The 24,459-nt window shown below is 38.5% G+C and overlaps 1 protein-coding gene across 1 annotated transcript in view; it reads right to left on the bottom strand.

Annotated features, from left to right (window-relative positions):
- Positions 1 to 6,173: 6,173 nt before the first annotated feature.
- TINAG (tubulointerstitial nephritis antigen) overlaps positions 6,174 to 24,459 on the bottom strand; it is a 105,605-nt gene continuing 87,319 nt past the window's right edge. Inside the window, exons 10-11 of the mRNA XM_055571775.1 lie at positions 23,055 to 23,100; positions 6,174 to 6,667 (exon numbers count right to left, since the gene is read on the bottom strand). Of these exons, the coding sequence (XP_055427750.1) occupies positions 6,533 to 6,667; positions 23,055 to 23,100 (181 nt within the window). The 3' untranslated portion in view covers positions 6,174 to 6,532. The remainder of the gene's footprint in view (positions 6,668 to 23,054; positions 23,101 to 24,459) is intronic.

Below are 24,459 nucleotides of genomic sequence, written 5' to 3'. Positions count from 1 at the left end.
CTATTTCATGCCGAGTTCTAACTGTTGTTTCCTGACCCGCACACAGATTTCTCAGGAAGCGGGTAAGGTGGTCTGTTGCTCCCATCTCTTTAAGAATTTTCCACAGTTTCTTGTGATCCACACGGTCAAAGGATTTGGCATAGTCAATAAAGCAGAAGCAGATATTTTTCTGGAATTATTTTGCTTTTCCTATGATCCAGTGGATATTAGCAATTTGATCTCTGATTCCTCTGCCTTTTCCAAATCCATCTTTAACATCTAGAAGTTCACAGTTTGCATACTGTTGAAGCCTTGCTTGGAGAATTTTGAGCATCACACTGCTAGCATATAAGATGAGTGCAATTGTGCGGTAGTTTGAGCATTCTTTGGCATTGCTCTCCTTTGGGATTGGAATGAAAACTGACCTTTTCCAGTCCTGTGGCCACTGCTGAGTTTTCCAAATTTGATGGCATACTGAGTGCAGCACTTTCACAGCATCATCTTTCAGGATTTGAAATAGCTCAACTGGAATTCCATCACCTCCACTAGCTTAGTTCACAGTGATGCTTCCTAAGGCCCACTTGACTTCTCACTCCAGGATGTCTGGCCCTAAGGGAGCGATCACACCATCGTGGTTATCTGGGTCATTAAGTTCTTTTTTGTATGGTTCTTCTGTGTATTCTTGCCACCTCTTAACATCTTCTGCTTCTGTTAGGACAGTTTCTGTCCTTTATTGTGCCCATCTTTGCATGAAATGTTCCCTTGGTATCTCTAATTTTCTCGAAGAGATCTCTAGTCTTTCCCATTCTATTGCTTTCCTTTTTCTTTGCATTGATCACTGAGGAAAGCTTTCTTATCTCTCCTTGCTCTTCTTTGGAACTCTTCCCATTTCTCCTTTGTCTTTCAGTTCTCTTCTTTTCTCAGCTATTTGTAAAGACTCCTCAAACAACCATTTTGCCTTTTTGCATTTTTTTTTCCCTTGAAGATGGTTTTGATCACCACGTCCTGTACAATGTCATGAACCTCCGTCCACAGTTCTTCAGGCACTCTGTCTATCAGATCTAATCTCTTTAATCTATTTGTCATTTCCATTGTATAGTCATAAGGGATTTGATTTAGGTCATACCTGAAATGTCTGACTTCCCTGGTAGCTCAGTTGATGAAGAATTCGCCTTCAATACAGGAGACCCTGGTTTGACTCCTGGGTCAGAAAGACCCCCCGAAGAAGGGATAGGCTACCCACTCCAGTATTCTTGGGCTTCTGTGGTGGCTCAGCTCATAAAGAATCCACCTGCAATGCAGGAGACATGGGTTTGATTGTTGGGTTATGAAGATCCCCTGGAGAAAGGAACAGCTACCCATTCCAGTATTCTGGCCTGGAAAGTTCCATGGATTATATAGTCCAATGGGTTCCAAAGAGTCGGACACAACTGAGCAACTCTCACTTTCAGTTTGAATGGTCTAATGGTTTTCCCTACTTTCTTCAATTTAAGTCTGAATTTTGCAATAGGGAGTTCATGAGAGTCAGCTCTCATGTAAGCCACAGTCAGCTCCCAGTCTTGTTTTTGCTGACTATATAGAGATTCCCCATCTTCAGCTGCAAATAATACAATCAATTTGATTTCAGTATTGAACATCTGATGATGTCCATGTGTAGAGTTGCCTCTTGTGTTGTTGGAGAGTGTGTTTACTAGGACCAGTACATTCTCTTGACAAAACTCTGTTAGTCTTTGCCCTGCTTCATTTTGTACTCCAAAACCAAACTTGCCTGTTACTCCAGGTATCTCTTGACTTTTGCGTTCCAGTCCCCTATGACGAAAAAGACATATATATTTTTTTTTATTAGTCCTAGCAGGTGGTGTAGGCCATCACAGAACCATGAAACTTCAGCTTCTTTGGGATTAGAGCTTGAGGCATAGACTTGTATTACTGTGGTATTGTATGATTTGCCTTGAAAATGAACAGACACCATTCTGCCATTTTTGAGATCACACCCAAGTATTGCACTTTGGACTCTTATTAACTATGAGGGCTACTCCATTTTTTCTAAAGGATTCTTGCCCACAGTAGTAAATATTATGGTCATCTGAACTAAATTCAACCATTCCTGTCCATTTTAGTTCACTGATTCCTAAAATGTTGATATTCACTCTTGTCATCTCCTTTTTGACCACTTCCAATTTACCTTGATTAATGTTCCTAACATTCCAGGTTCATAGGCAAGTATTGTTCTTTATAGCATCAGACTTTACCTCCATCATCAGTCACATCCACAACTGGGCATTGTTTTTGCTTTGACTCCATCTCTTCTTTCTGGAGCTATTTCTTTACTCTTCTCCAGTAGCATATTGGGTACCTACTGAGCTGGGGAGTTCATCTTTCAGTGTCATATCTTTTTGCCTTTTCATACTGTTCATGGGGTTCTTAAGGGAAGAATACTGAAGTGGTTTGCCGTTCCCTTCTCCAGTGGACCACGTTTTGTCAGAACTCTCCACCGTGACCCTTCTGTCTTGAGTGGCCCTACATGGCATGGTTCTTAGCTTCACTGGGTTAGACAAGGCTGTGATCCATGTGATCAGCTTGGTTAGTTTTCTGTGCTTTTCCTTTTCATTCTGTCTGCCCTCTGATGGATTAGAGGCCTGTGGAAGCTTCCTGATGCAACAATCTGACTGTGGGGGAAACTGGGTCTTCTTCTGATGGGCAAGGCCATGCTCAGTTTAATCTAATTTTCGTTGGGTGGAGCTGTGTTCCCTTCCTGTTGCTTGGCCTGAGGCCAAACTATGGTAGGGGTAAAAGCTATGGTAGGGGTAATGGCAGTAATGGCGCCCTCCTTCAAAAGGGCTTATGCCCCCACTGTTGCATTCAGTATGCAGCAGGCTACTGTCTTCCCACGCCTCCGCAGGAGACTCCACAGGCAAGTCTGGCTCAGTGTTTCGTGGGGTCACTGCTCCTTTCTCTGGGGTCCTGGTGCACACAAGGCTTTGTCTGTGCCCTCCAAGAATCTGTTTCCCCAGTCCTGTGGAAGTTCTGTAATTAAATTCCACTGGCCTCCGAAGTCAAATTCCCTGGGGGTTCTTAGTCCCTTTGCCGGATCCTCAAGTTGGGAAATCCATTGTGGGTCCTAGCACTTCCTTAACAGTGTGAGAATTTCTTTGGTATAATCGTTCTGCAGTTTGTGGGTCGTCTTCCCAGCAGCTGTATGGTGGGGCCAATGGCGATCTCCTCTAAGAGGGCTTGTGCCACACACCACGTGTCTCAGATCTGCTGCAGCCAGAGCCCCTGTCCCCGAGGCAGGCCACTGCTCCCCCGTGCCTCTGCAGGAGACACTCAAAGGCAGGTCTGGCTCAGTCTCTGTGGGGTCTCTGGATCCTGGTGTGCACAAGGTTTTGTTTGAGCCCTCTGAGCATCTCTGGCGGGTATGGGATTTGATTCTAAATGCGATTTCACCCTTCCTACTGTCTTGTTGGGGCTTCTCCTTTGCCTTTGGATGTGGGGTATCATTTTTGGTGGGAACCAATGTAATCAATCAGTGAGAAATTGTTCCTTCATGAACTCTTAATTTGCAGTATCTATATGGAATGAAACAAAAATGTATTTTCTGTTTCTTCTATCATTTATCCCCTATCCTCATCCTATTCTTTGTATCTGGTAAAGGGCGGAATTTAACCATGACAGTTTGATTTCATCACCTCCTATATCAATTGTCTTTCAGCAGGATCAGCCAATGAGAGGCACTGATGAGAGTTTGGAAGGTTTGAGCAAGGTAGAAGCTTTAGTATTTGTCTACCTTTCTGCTTTAGGTGGCACATTTGGCAACACTTTGTCTTTTCAAAACTCCAGCTTTCACCAAACAGGTCAGTCCTGTTCCCATCTACCAGCAGGAAAACACCTGTCCCCAGATCCCAGTCACGCCCTCCTTCACCTTGAGCCCTCTGTCTAGGGATTCTGATAGCCTCTTCCTGTGGCTTGTCCCTGGACTGACTCAGCATACTTTACTCCCCTCTCTGCTCCTCCATCACCTACACAACCAAGTCTTTTCACTTTATTCCTCTTACTGCAAACACTTAGAGACATTTCCTTTTTTTTTTTTTCTGGTAGAATATCAACTAACAATTCCATTTGGGGATTTAGAGAGAATTCATGAAGATGATTTTTAAAAACCTGGAGAAACCATTTTCTTGTTTAGAAAACAAAGAGGTGGGACTCAAACATGGTGAACCCTGAAAGGACATGAGTCTTGTCTTCCAGATCTTCTCTATTTCTTTCTTATGTATGTTTCCTAACAACACTTGAAGAAAGAAGCATGATTCAACAGGATGGAGCAGCCAGGCTGTAATTCAATGTGCTATCTTGGGACTATTTCCTGTTTTTTCCAGGAAAAACTAGACGAAGTTCTGGATTTCAACTGAAACCCATGAACAGCATATAAGTGGCACATACCTTGGATTGAACAGGAAGAAAACCAGGTCTGAGTACTCTCAGTGTCACCCAATCAAGACTTAGTGTCCTGGCTGTTATGTGATCATAGGACGATTCTTCCCTCCTATGCTCTAAACACAAAATAATGAGACCTCATATGTGTAAACAGAGACTGGAATGCTGAAGTCACATGGACCAAATGTGTGGTCCTTCTCATTGCTCAGTCCAGGCCAAGGTGAGAAGGGCACACCAACAGGCCAAGAAAAATCACAGCATAGGAGGACACTGTCTAGCCAGCAGTCAAATCTATTCCACAAACAGCTACTTACTGCTTAGTGGGCAAAGGAAGATGCTAATCACTCTTTTCTGAAGGCCAACTCCAGGACTTCAGATAATAAATAGAACCAAATATGCCCTTTAAAGTTAAAAGAATGAGAAAATTTTGATTATTATAGTTTATTACAAGATATTGAATATACTTCTGTGTGCTATACATTAGGTCCTTATTATTTATCTGTTTTATATACAGCAGTATGTATCTGTTAATCCCAACCTCCTAATTCATCCCTTCCTCAACTTTGTGCTTTGGTAACCAAAAATTTGTCTTCTATATCTCTATGTCTGTTTCTGTTTTGTAAATAAGTTCATTTAAATAATTGCTTTAGCTTTGACACAGAAATGATATCGTATGGCATTTGTCTTTCTCCATTTGATTTATTTCACTTAAGGTGATAATCTCTAAATACATCTGTTACTGCAATTGGCATTATTTCTTCTTTTTTGGCTGAGTAATATTATATATTACATTATATATATGTATATATATTTGTATGTACACACATATATGTGTGTGTACCTACACGTATGTCCATACACATATATGTATCAACCAACCACAACAAGGTGAATGAGACTCCTGTATGGTTTCTAGGGGAGAACTAAGTGAATAGATGCTTCTTCTGATAACACAGCAGAGATTAATGGAGAAAACAACCGTTGCAGCAGCACTTCACATTTCCGTTCTCTGTTTTCTCCCATTTTCCGCACATCTGGCTCATTTAGCCAGGGTATTGCTGGGTGCGACCACATAAAAGAGCTCTACACTGGAAATCCAGACAACAGAGGGCCCAGCAGTGAAGGGCATGGGTATCCCACCATCGTCATTATAATCCGCCAGGCTCACTGACAGATCAGCTTCACTTCTTCATTTATTAATTTGTCATTTAAGATGTCAGTGAATTATTAGAAGATTGCATCCTTTCCCAACAAGGATGAGGAGGCTATTTTTGTTTCTCTGACTATTGAGAACTGAAATCAGATGCAAATTTGTGACATCTGAGCTGTTTTGGGGGGTAAATATGTGATCTCGCCCAATACAGTTTTGCAGCTCATTTTAATAGACTTTACACCAAGTACACTGGTTTCCAAAAATAGGAGTGTGTGTCCTACATACACATTAAGACAGTACTTCCATTGCCAGCATCTACGTTTTTTTGTTACTTACCATCTTCCCCGCATCATAAGCAATTACTTTGTAGGGTAAAGAGTGGTTCTTTCCTATGATAGTGACTCTCCCTTTGAGTTAGATTGCAAGTTCAGTTTAGAAGAATGAAAAGAACCAAAATGTCAGCTTACTGAGAGAAACAATATATTTCCACTGCTTTTTAGCAAATCATAAGCAATGTCGGAATTAAGAAAGCATTATTGGGTGGAAAAAAATTGCAAATGATGGCAAACTGGTGTTTTCAGTGCTTTTTGTTGTCTGACATCCTCATTGTTCAAAGACAGAGACCAGATCATTTCCACAAACAAATGCTAGGAACTTTTAAAACAAATGCCATCACACTGTTTGCAAATGATCAAAGTCAAAAGGAACATTGTCATGAGGGAAATGAAGACTACTAGGGAATTTAAAAGGCATTTAGTCCCTCTGCAGTCCTCTGCTAGTGGTTTTACATACTCGGTGACAATAAGGAAATGGGAGCTTAGGGCCTGGGGTGAAACAAGAAAACAAGAAGGTTGTGATAACAAGGTGACAAGGCAAAGATTGCACTGTCACAGAGAACCTCACATGGTTTAATTCCAATTTAAAGGGTGACTTGAATGCTTGGCCTGATGGAAATTTAATGATATGCTATGGTTCATCTGCACTTGTCAGCTGGCCCCAAGCTGCGATAATCAACTTTTCAATGTCAGACTCATTTACTCCTCGAAGAATCCTAAAATAGCCATTTTCTCCCCAGGACTTTCCCCAGGAATTGGCAGCAATCTGTAGAAAAACCAAAAAAAAAAAAAAAGAGAGAGAGAAATACTGAATACCATGTTTGGATATTTTTAATCCAGTCTGTAATGTTACAAGGGATTCCTGTGTCACTTTATATGCCTTTGACTTATCTTTGACTTTTTATAGACTGCAATTATTAAGAACCTGCGTATTTTCTAAATAAGAACAAAACAATCATGTTAGTCATTTATTACATTCATAGGCATGTATCCTCATGTTCAATAAGCAGAATTGGTGAATCCCCCAGAGTACAATGGTAACATATGCATGAGGGTTTGAAGTGCCACGTTAGATGACACAAAACTCCTGTTAAAGAGGGTCTGCTATGTGACTGGTCCATGATAAAAAAAATATCCCGTGTTCAAGGAGCTTACAGTCTAAGGAGAGATGATCAACATAAGGCAAGTACTAAGGTAGGAATATGTGCATAGAGAAGCATCTCATTCATCTGAATGGTTCAGGGAGGTTGTCATGGAGGAAGTACCACCCGAAATGCTTATTAAAGCCTGGAAGTCAATTGACCAGAAAAAAAAAGGAGGAAGAGAGATTCAGGTAAAGGGAAACAGTAAAAAACATAAATATAAAAGCATGAAGCATTGAAATAAAGCAAGAAAGTTGTCATTGATCATAAAACAAAAGCAGGTTGGTAGCTTATGAGGCTAGAAGAGAAGGAAAGGAAACCCATGCAGAGAAAATAATGGTGAAAATGATACAAGTCGTTGTTACTTCCAGCAGGAAAACAGGTGGACAAATTTACATTTTGATTACATTATTCTCTATGAACTGAGATGGTTAAGTTTAAAAAGGCTGGGAAAAAAATGCAGGGATGTAAGCAGCCCTTTGCAGAAAACTGTCCTCAACAGGAAACCCCTTCTTGCCATGTTAGCGAAGCTATATTTTGACTAAACTTAAATCAGGGCCTCCTCATGCTCTGCTCATCTCAACCTAAGCACACTTTTCAAATCTTTTGATCGCACACTACCGTGTCTAACCCATTGGTTCTTCCCATAAACCAAAGAAGTAGAAATGAAGATTAAGTAACCAGCAGGTGACCAGACCTCTTCCCCAGCTTCCCCTTCAGTAACCTCAGGAACAAACTGTGTGAACAAGATAGCAACTAAAGAGAGACCTCAAGAAGGTGACAAAGCTGAAGGCATGGGGGACAGTGACCACCCTGACCCCCACCCCAGTGACTAACTGAGATCATTCCCCTTTTCCCTTTAAAATTTTTGTGATGGAGTAGGATCTTCAGACTTGTTTTTTGGGGGGCACAAGTCCACCTTTCCCCAAGTTACTGGCTTTCTGATGAAAAGAAACTTCCTTTTCACCTTTATCTCTGAGCTCTCAATTCTGTTCCATAATCTGTCTGTTTTTATGCCAGAATCATATTGTTTTGATTACTATTAATTTATAGTATAGCCTGAAATCAGGTAAGATGATATTTATTGCTTTGTTCTTTCGAAGGACTGTTTTATCTACTCTTTTTTGTTTCCATATAAATTTTAGGATGGTTTTTCTATATCTATAAAAATGCCATTGGAATCTTGATAGGGATTACATTGAATCTATAGTTTTCTTGGCAGTATTAAATTTTTAATAATATTAATTCTTCTCATTCAAGAAGAGAAGAATTAATAAAAATTCCACTTATTTGTGACTAAAAAGTAAAACAAACACCTTTCATCAATGTCTTATAGTTTTCAGAGTAAAGGTTTTTCACCTCCTTTTTTTTTTGATGCTATTGTACATGGGATTGCTTATTTTCTTTATTTTTTCTGATAATATGTTGCTAGTTTATAAAAAGGCTACTGATTTTTGTATGTTAGTTTAGCTATCCTATAATTTTACTAAATTAACTGATTTGATCCGACAACTTCGGGATGAAGTCTTCAGGATTTTCCAAACATGTATACCTTGGAGATTTTGCAGATTCAGTTCCAGTTCACTGGTATAAAATGAACATTGCAATAAAGTGAGTCACATGAAATTTTTGGTTTCCCAGTGCATATAAAGTTATGTTTACTCTATACTGTAGTTTATTAAGTGTAAGTAGCATTATGTCAAAAAATAATGTGCATACTTCAAGAATACTTTATTGCTAAAAAATGCTAACCATCATGTGATTATTTTGCAAGTTGAAATATTTTTGCTGGTAGAGGGTTTAAAATATTGCAAGCATTACCAAAATGTAACATAGAGACACAAAGTGAGTAAATGCTGCTGGAAAAATGGTGCCTACAGGCTGCTCAATACATCCTACTGCCATAAATCTTCCATTTGTTAAAACAAGAAAAAAGTTGAAAAGTGCCATAAAGTGAAGTGCAGGGAAACACAGTATGCCTGTATGTAAAATCATGTATCTACAAAAAAGATAATTTTACTTCTTTCCAACTCTGATGACTTTTATTTCTTTTTTTTGCCAGATGGCCCTGGAAAGGACTTCCAGTACTATGTTTGTTTCTTTTAAATGAATTTATTTATTTTAATTAGAGGATAATTATTTACAATATTGTGTATAAAAAGGAACACATCTGAGTCAGTTCTAATGAGGTGGATGAACCTGGAGCCTATTATATAGAATGAAGTAAGTCAGAAAGAGAAAGACAAATACTGTATATTAGGGATATATACATGGAATTTAGAAAGATGGTAACGACCATTCTACATGAAGGGCAGAAAAGGAGATACAGACTTAAACAACAGACATCTAGGCCTATGCTGAATAGGTGTGGTGAGAATGAGCACCATTATCTTGTTTCTCAACTTAGAGGAAAAGATTTCAACCTGAAACCATTAAGTGTGTGTGTATATATATATACACACATATATACATATTTCCACTGGACATGGAAGCAATCCATTGTTCCATGTCCAGTGGAAATATATATATACATGTCTATATATGTGTGTATACATATATGAAATATTATCAGTAAATATATATGCACAGAAACATGGAAAGTTAGGTCCATGAATCAAGATAAATTGGATGTGGTCAAACAGGAAATTGCAAGAGGAGTGAACACTGACATTTTATGAATCAGTAAACTAAAATGGACGGGAATCGGTAAATTTAATTCAGATGACCATTATATCTACTATTGTGGGCAAGAATCCCTTAGAAGGAATGGAGTAGCCCTCAGAGTCAACAAAAGAGTTCTTGGTTACAATCTCAAAAATGAAAGATTGATCTTGGTTCATTTCCAAGGCAAACCATTCAGTATCATAGTAATCCAAGTCTACGACCCAACCAATAATGCTGAAGAAGCTGAAGTTGAAGGATTCTGTAATTAATATATATATATATATATATATATATCCTGTATATAATATATAGCATAATTAATATATATACTGATAACATTATACTTACTAACATATATGTGACATATATATTTACTGATAATATTTCATATATATATATATGTGTGTGTTCCTTTTTATACCTGAGTAATATTTCATTGTGTATATGAGGGCATCCCTGATAGCGCAGTTGGTGAAGAATCTGCCTGCAATGCAGGACACCCCAGTTCAATTCCTGGGTTGGGAAGATCCACTGGAGAAAGAAAGGTCACCCACTCTAGTATTCTTGGGCTTCCCTTGTGGCTCAGTATATGTAGCACAGCTTCCTTATCCATTCATCTGACGTTGGACATCTAGGTTGCTATATATATACACATGTCTATATATGTGTGTGTGTATACATATGAAATATTATCAGTAAATAATAACATACATGTACACATATATGTGTATATATATGTATGCATATATGTGTGTATATATATATGGGTATATATACATACATATATAATATATATTATGCTATATATTATATATTATAATATATATTATATTATATATATAATATATATTATGTTATATATTATATATTATAATATATATTATATTATATATGTATTATATATTATGTTTTATATGTATAATATATTATAGCATAATATATAGCATAATTAATGTGTATAATATATAGCATAATTAATACATATACTGATAACATTATACTTAATAACATATATGTGACATATATATTTGCTTCCAAATTGGGAAAGGAGTGCATTAAGGCTGTATATTATCAGTATATACTATATATATATACATATACTGATAATATATATATATATCCTGTATATAATATATAGCATATATATTTTTCTTTACAGCATCGGAATTTACTTTCACCACCAAATACAACCACAATTAGAGGCCGTTTCTCCTTTGGCTCAACCTCTTCATTCTTTCTTGGGCTATTTCTCTGCTCTTCCCCTGTAGCATGTGTATGTCTGTCTTAGTCGCTCAATCATGTCCAGCACTTTGCGACCCCATGGACTGTAACCCACCAGGCTCCTCTGTCTTTGGAATTCTCCAGGCAAGGGTACTGGAGTGGGTTGCCATTCCCTTCTCCAGGGGATCTTCCCAACCCAGAGATCGAACCTGGGTCTCCAGCATTGCAGGCAGATTCTTTACCATCTGAGCCATGAGGGAAAACTCCCAGTAGCATATTGGACACCTACCAACCTAGGGGTTTATCTTTCAGTGTCATATCTTTTTGTACAAAAGTACTGTTCATGAAAAATGCTGGGCTGGAATATCAACAACCTCAGATATGCCGATGACACCACCCTTATGGCAGAAAGTGAAGAAGAACTAAAGAGCCTCTTGATGAAAGAGAAAAAGGAGAGTGAAAATTTTCACTTAAAGCTCAACATTCAGAAAACTAAGATCATGGCACCTGGTCCCATCACTTCATGGCAAATAGATAGGGAAACAGTGAAAACAGTGGCTGACTTTACTTTTCTGGGCTCCAAAATCACTGCAGATGGTGACTGCAGCCATGAAATTAAAAGATGCTTACCCCTTGGGAGGAAAGTTATGACCAACCTAGATAGCATATTCAAAAGCAGAAACATTACTTTGCCAACAAAGGTCCGTCTAGTCAAGGCTATGGTTTTTCCAGTGGTCATGTATGGATGTGAGAGTTGGACTATAAAGAAAGCTGAGCCCCGAAGAATTGATGCTTTTGAACTGTGGTGTTGGAGAAGACTCTTGAGAGTCCCTTGGACTGCAAGGAGATCCAACCAGTCCATCCTAAAGGAGATCAGTCCTGGGTGTTCATTGGAAGGACTGATGTTGAAGCTGAGATTCCAATACTTTGGCCACCTGATGCGAAGAGCTGACCCATTAGAAAAGACACTGATGCTGGGAGGGATTGGGGGCAGTAGGAGAAGGGGACGACAGAGGATGAGATGGTTGGATGGCATCACTGATTCGATGGACATGAGTTTGGGTGGACTCCGGGAGTTGGTGATGAACAGGGAGGCCTGGCATGCTGCAATTCATAAGGTCACAAAGTCAGACACGACTGAGTGACTGAACTGACTGACTGACTGTTCTTGGGGTTATCAAGGCAAGAATACTGAAGTGGTTTGTCATTTCCTTCTCCAGTGGACCATGTTTGTCAGGCCCTAACTAGCAGCCCTGATAGACAAAGTGCCTGAAAAACTATGGATGGAGGTTTGTGACATTGTACAGGAGGCAGTGATCAAGACCATCCCCAAGAAAAAGGAATGTAAAAAGCTAAATGGTTGCCTGAGGAGGCCTTACAAATAGCTGAGAAATGAAGAGAGGCTAAAGGCAAAGGAGAAAAGGAAAGATATGCCCATCTGAATGCAGAGTCCCAAAGAATAGCAACGAGAGATAAGTAAGCCTTACTCAGCGATCAATGCAAAGAAATAGAGGAAAACCATAAAATGAGAAAGACTAGAGATCTCTTCAAGAAAATCAGACATACCAAGGGAACATTTCATGCAAAGATGGGCTCAATAAAAGACAGAAACGGTATGGACCTAACAGAAGTACAAGATATTAAGAAGAGGCGGCAAGAATACACAGAAGAAGTATACAAAAAAAGATCTTCATGACCCAGATAATAACGATGGTGTGCTCACTCACCTAGAGCCAGACATCCTGGAGTCTGAAATTAAGAGGGCCTTAGGAATTATCACTACAAACAAAACTAGTGGAGGTGAAGGAATTCCAGTTGAGCTACTTTCAACTCTTAAAAGATGACACTGTGAAAGTGTTGCACTAAATATGCCAACAAATTTGGAAAACTCAGCAGTGCCCACAGGACTGAAAAATGTCACTTTTCATTCCAATCCCAAAGAAAGGAAATGCCAAAAAATGTTCAAACAAATGCACAATTGCACTCATCTCACATGCTAGCAAAGGAATGCTCAAAATTCTCCAAGCCAGGCTTCAACAGAATGTGAACTGAGAACTTCCAAATGTTCAAGCTGGATGTCGAAAAGGCAGAGGAACCTGAGGTCAAATTGCCAACATCTTTTGGATCATCAAAAAAGTGAGAGCATTCCAGAAAAACATCTGCTCCTGCTTTATTGACTACACCAAAGCCTTTTAGTGTGTAGATCACAACAAACTGGAAATTCTTAAAGAGATGGGACTACCAGACCACCTTACCTGCCTCCTGAGAAATCTGCACACAGGTCAAGAAGTAACAGTTAGAACCAGGCATAGAACAACGATTTGGTTCCAAATTGGGAAAGGAGTATGTCACCCTGCTTATTTAACTTATATGCAGAGTACATCATGCGAAATGCTGGACTGGATGAAGCACAAGCTGGAATCATGATTGGCAGGATAAATATCAATAACTTCATATATGTAGATGTCACCATCCTTATGGCAGAAAGTGAAGAGGAACTGAAGAACCTCTTCATGAAAGTGAAAGAGGAGAGTGAAAAAGCTAGCTTAAAACTGAACATTCAAAAAAAGAAGATCATGGCATCAGGTCCCATAACTTCATGGCAAATAGATGGGGAAACAATGGATGGAGTGACAGACTTTATTTTCTTGAGCTCCAAATTCACTGCAGATGGTGACTGCAGCCATGAAATTAAAAGACGTTTGCTTCTTGGAAGAAAATCTCTGACCAACCTAGACAGATATTAAAAAGCAGAGACATCACTTTGCTAACAAAGGTCTGTCTAGTCAAAGCCCTGTTTTTTCCAGTAGTCATGTATGGATATGAGATTTAGACCATTAAGTCAGCTGAGTGCTGAAGAATTGATGCTTTTGAACTGTGTTGTTTGTTGGAGAAGACTCTTGAGAGCCCCTTGGACTGCAAGATCAAACCAGTCAATCCTAAAGAAAATCAGTCCTGAATATTTATTGGAAGGACTAATGCTGAAGCTGAAACTCCAATACTTTGGCCACCTGATGCGAAGGAAAAAAAAAAAAAAAAACTGACTCATTTGAAAAGACCCTGATTCTGGGAAAGATTGAAGGAAGAAAGAGAAGGGGACAACATAGGATGAGATGGCATCACCAACTGGATGGACGTGAGTTTGAACAGAGGAGAAAGGAGCAACAGAGGGTGAGATGGTTGGCTGGCATCGCTGACTCAATGGACATGAGTTTGAACACATTCAGGGAGATAGTGAAGGACAGGGAAGCCTGGCAGGCTGGAGTTCATGGGGTAGCAGAGAGTCAGACATGACTTAGCAACTGAACAACAGTATATAGCATTAATATTACTATATATAGTAATCTTAATAGATTCAGAAAAAAACATTTGACAAATTCTGTATTTGTTCATGATGTAAACTAAACAAATTAACTGTAGAAAAAATGTACCTCACTAATAATATATATGTCATTCTATTAATGGATATTTCATATTGACTAGTTTGTGTATTTTAAAATATCCTTGCATACCAGGTATAAATCATGATCATTGAGAATGATTTTTTTAATGTGCTTCTGTATTCAATTTGCCAGTAATAAAATATCTTAATTGCTGTAGATGTATATGAATTATTGAAACCTGGTAGCGTACATGCTCCAGCTTTGTTCTTCTTTCCTGTGGCTATCTTGGGACTGTAGGTTTTTTACATTACCATTTAAAGTTTAGAATCATTATTTCAATATAATCCTCTCTCTTCCAAAAGCATAAATAAATAAATCTCTAATTCTTAGACTAGAATGTTAGTAAATTAATAAATCAAGTTGGGAATGCTAATCTAGAGGTTTGGGGTCATTAATATAGTATAATTCTCCTTTTAGCTAGGTCTTCTTTAATTTCTCCTAACACTAAAAATCTTGCACATTTTTTCATTGAAATATTCCCTCAGTTTTTAAATAGTTACATCATTTTAGGTTATGTTTATTTTTAATTTCCCATTGCTTCTCACTACTATATAGAACTACAATTTGTATTTTACATTAACCTAATGCGACTGATGTTGAAGCTGACATTCCAATACTTTGGCCACCTGATGCAAAGAGCTGACTCATTTGAAAAGACCCTGATGGTTGGAAAGATTGAATGCAGGAGCAGAAGGGGACAACAGAGGATGAGATGGTTGGATGGCATCACCGACTCAATGGAGATGAGTTTGAGTAAACTCCAGGAGTTGGTGATGGACAGGGAGGCCTGGCGTGCTGTGGTCCATGGAGTCGCGAAGAGTCAGACACAACTGAGCGACTGAACTGAACTGAACTGAACTGAATAATGAGTGATGCTGAGCATCTTTTCCTGTGCTTACTACCTATCTGTATGTCTTCTTAGGAGAATGCCTCTTTAGGTTTTTTTCCCACTTTTTGACTGGATTGTTTGTTTTTCTGGTATTGAGTTGTATGAGCTACCTGTATATTTTGAAGATTAACCCTTTGTCAGACATGACTGACATGAGTCAGACCTGACTGAGCGACTGAACTGAACTGAATATCAAGAAAGCTTGCCAAATATGCTATTTCTAACAGTTTATTTCTATATATATTTTTTAATTTTCTATACACATAACCATGTCATTTGCAAACAACTTCAGTTGTATTTCTTTCCACACTCTGCCTTTATTTTTTGTTTAATTTTTGCTTGATTGTTTGTTTGTTTTACTATACTAGATGGAAACTTCAATAAAATGTTAACAAAAATAACAATAAATGTTTTACTTTTCAGTAATAAGGGGGAAATGTTCAGCATTTGACCATTAATTATGATGTTAGCTACTGGGTTTTTGAGAGTAGACTTTATAAGTCTAGGGAAGGTAGATTCTTTTCTTAACTTGCTGAGGTTTTTAAATCATAAATGACATCTGAGGTCGGCAGAATTCTATAATGACCACCACACTCCTGCTCCCTGGTGTGGTTGCCCCATATAATCCTCTCACTTAATTGTGGAAAGGACCTGAGGATATAATGGGATGTCACACCTGTGATTAGATCATGTTGTCTCACAAAGCTGAATAAGTTTTGAAGATGTGATCAAATCTCCAATCAATTGGCTGTGAGTTAATTAAAAGGGAGATTATTCTGCGTAAGCTAATCATGTGAGCCCTTTGAAAGAGAGTCTAGAAATCAGAAACTGTTGTTCTAATGATCTTGCAGCTATGTTTGGAGAGGATGTATGAGAGTATCTATGAGGGGACAAGTGGCAAAAAGCTATTATTACAATTCAGCACCAATTAAGATGAGGCTTCCCTGGTGGCCCAAACAGTAAAGAATCTGCCTGCAATGCAGGAGATCTGGGTTCAGTCCCTAGCTTGGGAAGATCCCCTGGAGAAGGAAACAGCAACCCACTCAGCAAAGGATCTTTGCTGTTTGCAAAACAGCAAACCCAACCCAAGTATTCTTGCTTGGGGGAAAACTCCATGGGCAGAGGAGCCTAGTGGGCTACGACTGAGTGACTCACACACACACACACACACACACACACACCAATTAAGATAATCATTTTTTTCCATCTTTAGTCTGGCAATGTGATGAACTGTATTCATTGATTTTACATTTAAAACCAACTTCACACTCCTGCCATAAACCTCATTTGATTATATTTGCCCTTTTTACATTTTACAACTGGGATGTTTTGTTTAGAATTTTGTGTTCATAAGAGATATTGACCTGTAGTTTTCCTTTCTTGAGTTGTCTCTGTCAAGTTTTGGTATTGGTGTTATGCTGATTTGTAAAATGAGTCAGGAACTGTTTCTTCTCTATTTTCCTAAGGTATACTGATGTAAAATTGATTTTATTTGTTCTTTAAATGTTTGGAAGAATTTACCAGTGAAGTGATTAGAGACTGGTGAGATTAGTAAGAGTTTCTTTTTTATACAGTCAGCTTTTCTAACTGTATTATAACTAGATTTTCTATTCTCACCTTGTATGAGTTTTGATGCTTTGTTTTCCAATGAATTTATCCATTTCATCTATATTTTCAAATATATTGGCATGATGTTTGCATAGCATCTTAGAGCCTCTTAATAATCATGAAAGATGAGAGTGAAAAAGCTGGCTTAAAATTCAACATCCAAAAAATTAAGATCATAGCATCTAGTCCCATCACTTAATGGCACATAGAAAGGGGAAAAGTAGAAACAGTGACAGATTCTTTCTTCTTGGGCTCCAAAATCACTGCTGATGGTGACTGCAACCATGAAATTAGAAGATGATTGCTTTCTGGAAGGAAAGCTATGACAAACCTAGACAGTGTATTAAAAAGCAAAGACATCACTTTGCCGACAAAGGTCCATATAGCCAAAGCTATGGTCTTTCCAATAGTCATGTACAGTTGTGAGAATTGGACCATTAAGAAGGCTGAGTGCCAAATAATTGATGCTTTTGAATTGTAGTGCTGGAGAAGACCTTTTAAGACCTTTGCTGTCCCTTTGGACAGCAAGGAGATCAAGCCAGTCAATCCTAAAGGAAATCAACCCTGAATATCCATTGGAAGGACTGATGCTGAAGCTGAAGCCAAAGAGCCAACTCATTGGAAAAGACCCTGATGCTGGGAAAGATTGAAGAGAAAAGGAGAGGAGGGCAGCAGAGGATGAGATGGTTGGGTAATATTACTGACTCAGTGGACATGAACTTGAGCAAACTCTGGAAAATAGTGAGGAACAGGGAGGCCTGGCATGCTGCAGTCTATGGGGTTGCAGAGAGTTAGACATGCGTTAATGACTGAACAACAACAACAACAACAATATCTATTGAACTGAAGACAGCCTTCCTTTTTTATTTCTATGGTAAGTTTTTTTTTCTCTCTTGGTTTCTTTACATGCTTTCCTAGGAATTTAATCTTATCAAAGAATCAAATCTTTGCTCTCTTGATATTCTCTATTGTATGTCCACTTTTTTCATTGATTTCTGCACTTTTCCTTTTAATTCCCTTCCTTCTATTTTTTTTGTTTGTTTGTTTGTTTGTTTTTGAGGTTTGAGTTCTTTATCTAGATTATTAAATTGCTTTTTTCAGCTTTTCCTGTTTTAATATATGTATTGATTTTAACCTTTTATTTTTCAAATACATGCATTTCCTAGTAAATTCAGTACTGCTTTAGCTAACTAACACAAGTTTTTCCATAGCACACTCTGTAAAATTTAAATCCTTTCAATTTGTTGAACTTGCCCTATAACCAGCATATGGTCAACTTTGGGAAACATTCCATAGGCACAAGAAACTGCCCATTAATATCTGTGTCTAGTGTTGTATGAATTTTAAGCTACATAATAGCTTTTTTAAAAATCTTCTATATCTTTACTTATATTTTAGCTGTTTTCTGTATGAAATTATAAGTGAGATGTGCTGGAATGAGCAACCAAATTGTAGATTTGTTTTTCTCTTTTTTCTATGACTTTTGCTTTATATATTTTATACTGTGTTATTTTAGCTTTTGTTTGAATGAAAGTGTTTCCTACTTACCTTCTTTGAAGAAATTTGTCAATGGATATATTAATAAAATTCTGGTTTCTCCTACTTGGAGTTTATTGAGCTTCCTGAACTTAGGTTGATGTCTCTCAGTTTTGGAAAACTTTTGACCATCAGTTCTTCAGATTTTGATACTGCCTCATCCTCCTCTCTCTCATCCTTCTGAGAATATAGTTATACATACAATGAATTAAGTCAGTAAGAGAAAAACAAATATCATATATTAACACATATATGTGGAATCCAGGAAACTGGTGCAGAGGAACCTATTTGCAGGATGAGATAGAGATGCAGGTGCAGAGAGCAGACAGGTGGACATGAGGCAGGGCAAGGAAATGGGATGGGATAAACTGGGAGACTGGGATTTCCATACGTACACTGCTGCTGCTGCTAAGTCGCTTCAGTCGTATCTGACTCTGTGCGACCCCATAGACAGCAGCCCATCAGGCTCCCCCATCCCTGGGATTCTCCAAGCAAGAACACTGGAGTGGGTTGCCATTTACTTCTCCAATGCAGGAAAGTGAAAAGTTAAAGTGAAGTCGCTCAGTTGTGTCCGACTCCTAGCGACCCCATGGACTGCAGCCTACCAGGCTCCTCTATCCATGGGATTTTCCAGGCAAGAGTACTGGAGTGGGGTGCCATTGCCTTCTCTGCTACCAAGTGTAAAATGGTGGGGAGCTGCTGTACATCACAGGGAGCTCAGGTCTGTGCTCTGTGATGACCCAGAGGGGTGGGATGGGGAGGTGAGAAGGAGGTCTAAGAGGGTGGGGATATATGTATGATATATGTATGATTTACTTCATTGCACAGCAGAAACTAACCCAACATTGTAAAGCAACTATACTCCAATAAAAACAAACAAAAGTCTGAATGTGTCCCACCCATCTCTTACTAGTGCCTTGGATTTTCCATTATATTTTCCTCTGTGTACTGCAACTTGGATATATTTTATTACATTTATTTAAGATATATAATTTTGTATGCTATTTAACCCATACATTGAGTTCTTAATTTCAGACATTGCATTCATATCTACAAAAACTCTTTTTTTTTTGTATACTGAAACCATTCAATGAAATTCTCCATCTTTTCATTCATATTTTTAAATATTTTTTTACAATGGTTATTACATCTATTGCTTCTATTGACAGCCTTTTCCCTTGGTTATTGTCACGTTTTCTGCTTCACGTGTCTCAAATGTTTAAATGTATGCTATATACTTGGCCATAATAATTAGAATTGTCCCTTGATGTCTGTGGCGGATTGGTTCCATGGGACCTCTCTCTTTTGCACTAAAATCCATAGTTGTTCAAGTCTGCCAACTAAAAATTGACACTTTCCAGCATGGCAACCCACTCCAGTACTCTTGCCTGGAGAATATCATGGACAGAGGAGCCTGGTGGGCTACAGGCCATGGGGTCACAAAGAGTCAGGCATGACTGAGCAACTACGCCTAACACATCTGCCTCTAAAAGGATGAAGTCACTAGCTGCTGCAGTCTCTGAGCTTCAACACACCTGAAAAGAGTTCAGGGATGAGATCAGGAACGAGGTACCCTGTGTTCTGGAAAACTGGCAGAACAGGCCTTTAGATAATTAAATATTTTCAGATTTTATGAGCTTAAATTCTTGCATCTTCTCATATCTAGAAAAGCACTAAAATCTTTAATGGAGACATGTGACTAGCTGTAACCTCCACAAAACTAACAGCAACCTTCTGCAAAAACGTGTATTTGATTGCATGTACTCTCCCTTCACCCAAACCATATATATATATAGATCTCCTCCTCGTCTCTTACAAGCAGTTTCTCAGAGCTATCTGAGAGGCTATCTTCTGGACTATAGTCCTTATTTTGCCCCAAATAAAACAACTCACAACTCTCACGTTGTGGGGCTTTTTGGACAAGTCTTTTATATAAAATAGCATAATATTTGTGTATAACTTGCACACATACTCTCATATACTTTAAACCATCTCTAGGTTACTTATAATACCTAATGCAATGTAAATGTTATGTAAAAAGATGAAAATACAATATAAATACTATATAAATAGTTGTCAGTGTACAACAAATTCAAGTTTTGATTTTTGAAACTTGGTAGAATTTTTAAAATATGTTTTGTTGAATCTGTGGATGCAGAACTGGCAGATATGGAGGGCTAACTGCATAGATATTGACACTGAGATTATTTCCTAAAGAAGATTAATCTTATCTTCTTCAAGAGTGATATGGTGAAGAATGGAACCCCTCAATTTAGTCAAGAACTGAGCAGGGTCAGGGCTACAGAAAAGTTTGGTTAAACTTAGTTTTGTGTGTGTGTGTGTGTGTGTGTGTGTTTGTGTGCGTGCGCATGCGTGTGTGTGCCTGGTTGCAAATATTTCAAGGGCTATGCCTACCATGTGCGTGTTTCAGGCTCTCTTCAGGCTTGTCCTTCCCCGCTTTTGGCAGCAATGTAGACACTCTGTCTCCCCCTTCCCGTAACTACTCATAATATCCCAGCATTCAGAAATATTCCAGGAGGCTCAAATAATATATTCTCTTTCAAATATTATAAATATTAACTGTTGAACACTAATGTTAATTATTGACTACCTCAAGCTGTATTTTAATAAGGAAAATGATATTTGAGAAAGCTAAGTTTAAATACAAAAAAGCATCATTCTACTCAAGGTCATGTGTGTGTGCCTACTAATTGCTAAATCATGTATGACTCTTTGTGACCCACCAGGCACCTCTGTCCATGGGATTCTTCAGCCAAGAATACTAGAGTAGGTTGCTATGCACTCCACAAGGGGATCTTCCCAACACAGGGATCCAACCCATGTCTCCTGCATTGCAGGCAGATTCTTTACCACTGAGCCACCTGGGAAGCCCATACTCAATGGCATAGCACCTCTATATATCAACAAGACAAATACAGGTGGTGACCACACACTTGGGTGATTGATTTTTTTGTGAGTGCCTTTTGGAAAAATCTAATTAACAAGAGTCACTCGAGTGAGCACAAGACCTAATATTTAGTATTTTGTAAGTTATAATTTGCCTTCTAATGCATATATTCAAATTAAAATTCTATGATAAATAGACATATTCCAATACTCATGCCTGGAAAATCCCATGGACAGAAGAGCCTGGTAGGCTGCAGTCCATGGGGTCACTGGGAGTCAGACACAACTGAGCGACTTCACTTTCACTTTTCACTTTCATGCATTGGAGAAGGAAATGGCAACCCACTCCAGTATTCTTGCCTGGAGAATCCCAGGGACAGGGGAGCCTGGTGGGCTGCCATCTATGGAGTCACATAGAGTCAGACACGACTGAAGTGACTTAGCAGCAGCAATGGCAGCACCAGCAGCATACAGTAGTCATGTTTGGATGTAAGAGTTGGACTATAAAGAAAGCTGAGCATCAGAGAATTGATGCTTTTGAACTGTGGTATTGGAGAAGACTCTTGAGAGTCACTTGGACTGCAAGGAGATGCAACCAGTCCATCCCAAAGGAAATCAGTCCTGAATATTCATTGAAAGGACTGATGTTGAAGCTGAAACTCCAATACTATAGCCACCTGATGCAAAGAACTGACTCATTGGAAAAGACCCTGATGCTGGGAAAGAGCGAAGGCGGGAGGAGAAGGGGATGATAGAGGATGAGATGGTTGGATGGCATCACTGACTCAATGGACATGGGTTTGAGTAAGCTCTGGGAGTTGGTGATGGACAGGGAAGCCTGCCAAGCTGTAGTCCATGGGGTTGCAAAATGTCAGACACAACTGAGTGACTGAACTGAACTGATGATAAACAGCATTACCTAAACTTTATTTCTGATAGAATAAAGGGTATATGGAGTTTCCCTAGTGGCTCAGCAGTAAAGAATCCACACTCAGTGCAGGAACTGCAGGAGACACGGATTCCATCCCTAGGTCAGAAAGATCCTTTGGAGGAGGGCATGGGAACCCACTCCAGTATCTTGCCTGGAGAATCCCATGGACCAAGGAGCCTGGTGGGTTACAGTCCATAGGGTCACAAAGAGTCCGACATGACTGAAGCAACTTGTCACACATACACACAAAGGGTATATGTTATAAGGACCTAGGATAATTCATCAAAGTTTATTGTAGTCAATCAGGTAATAATTCCTATCTTCTTCAAACTGTTTCTTACATATAACTTTCTATAACTTTAGGCTAATGATTGTTTTTTCTCAGTATAGAAACATATGTGTTATAAATTGGTGAAAACAAAAATAAAACTCTATATGTATATTCAATACTAACTTTACAAAGCATCATCCATAACAAAAATAATATAAGAATGCAAAGTTGATTGACATATATGAGAGAACACTGATCAATTTTTTAAGTTTATATAGATGATAAGAGGCAAGTTTTTCTGTTGATTTCATTTTGAAAAAAATACTGATTCACTGTTATAATTTGAAATATGAAAAGTTGAAAACTATTACTATAACATAAATGATTATAATGGATTTTGTCCTGGAGAAAATACCAATATTACAATCAACAGTATAGTGATTTAGGATATGACTAAATAATACAAAACAGGGAGTAGAGGCACAGATGATTCTAAAATACTCACTTCACAGTAGGAATTCAATTGGAAAGTGTTACATACCCAAAATTTTTCTTTCTGCCCCTGTGCTCCTCTTAGTGTGCCCCATCTAGAAATAATAATAAAAATTATTGGCATGTTAAATATGCTTGATTTGCATCTTGATAAAACACAAATCATTGTGGGAATTATAGCTTTTCTATTTCCCTCTGTCCCACCATGTCTCACTATGGAACTATCATCATTGCCTACAGAAAGGTGAGTGTACTCTTTCTTTTTAACCAAAGCATCATTGACTTTTTAAGAGTACACTTATCTAGCCCAAATGGCTTGAAATCGAACTCATTGATCAAAGGAAATAAGCCTTAGGGTAGCTGGGATGCAAGGATTTAAAGTATTTAAATATATCTTCCCTCTTTATGTCTCATCTTCTGAAACTCTACTAAAACTCTCCAAGAATACTGATAAAACCATGATGTAAATAAAGATAATTGCTATAAAAGTGTGTTTTTGCAAATATATTCATATGCATATATTATTCTGTAAAATGACTAATATGGGATTTCCCTATATACATGCACATATGGAAATCAAATCCTATATTCTCAGTAAATGAAGAGGGAAAAGTTGCAGAATGTGAAAAGGAACTTAAGAGCCTATTGATGAGGATGAAGGAAGAAAGTGAAAAAGCTGGCTTAAAACCCAACATTAAAAAAACTAAGGATGATGGCAACCAGTCCCATCACTTCATGGCAAATAGAAGGGGGAAAAGTGGAAGCAGTGACAGATTTTATTTTCTTGGGCTCCAAAGTCACTGTGGATGGTGACTGCAGCCATGAAATTAAAAGATGTTTGCTCCTTGGAAGGAAAGCTATGACAAACCTAGACAGTGTATTAAAAAGCAGAGATATCACTTTGCTGACAAAGGTCCGTATAGTCAAAGCTACAGTTTTTCCAGTAGTCATGTACAGATATGAGAGTTGGACTGTAAAGAAGGCTGAGCACTGAAGAACTGATGCTTTTGAATTGTGGAGAAGATGGAGAAGACTCTTAAGAGTCCCTTGGACATCAAGGAGATCAAACAAGTCAATCCTAAAGGAAATCAGTCCTGAATATTCCTTGGAAGGATTGATGCTGAAGCTCCAATACTTTGGCTACTTGATGTGAAGAGCTAACAAATTGGAAAAGACCCTGATGCTAGGAGAGATTGAAGGAAAAAGGAGAAAGGGGTGGCAGAGTATGAGATGGTTAGATAGCATCACTGATTCAGTGGAAATTGAAAGTTGCTCAGTCATGTCCAACTTTTTGTTACCCCATGGACTTTACAGTACGTGGAATTCTCCAAGCCAGAATACTAGAGTGGGTAGCCTTTCTCTTCCCCAGGGGATCTTCCCAATCCAGGGATTGAACCCAGGTCTCCTGCATTGCAAGCGGATTCTTTACCAACTGAGCTATGAAGGAAGATATC

Source organism: Bubalus kerabau, chromosome 3 (genome assembly GCF_029407905.1).
Source record: "Bubalus kerabau isolate K-KA32 ecotype Philippines breed swamp buffalo chromosome 3, PCC_UOA_SB_1v2, whole genome shotgun sequence".
In the NCBI taxonomy this organism is placed as follows: Eukaryota; Metazoa; Chordata; class Mammalia; order Artiodactyla; family Bovidae; genus Bubalus; species Bubalus kerabau.
Note: the sequence above shows the minus strand (reverse complement) of the source record. Positions and strands in the feature narration are given on the sequence as shown.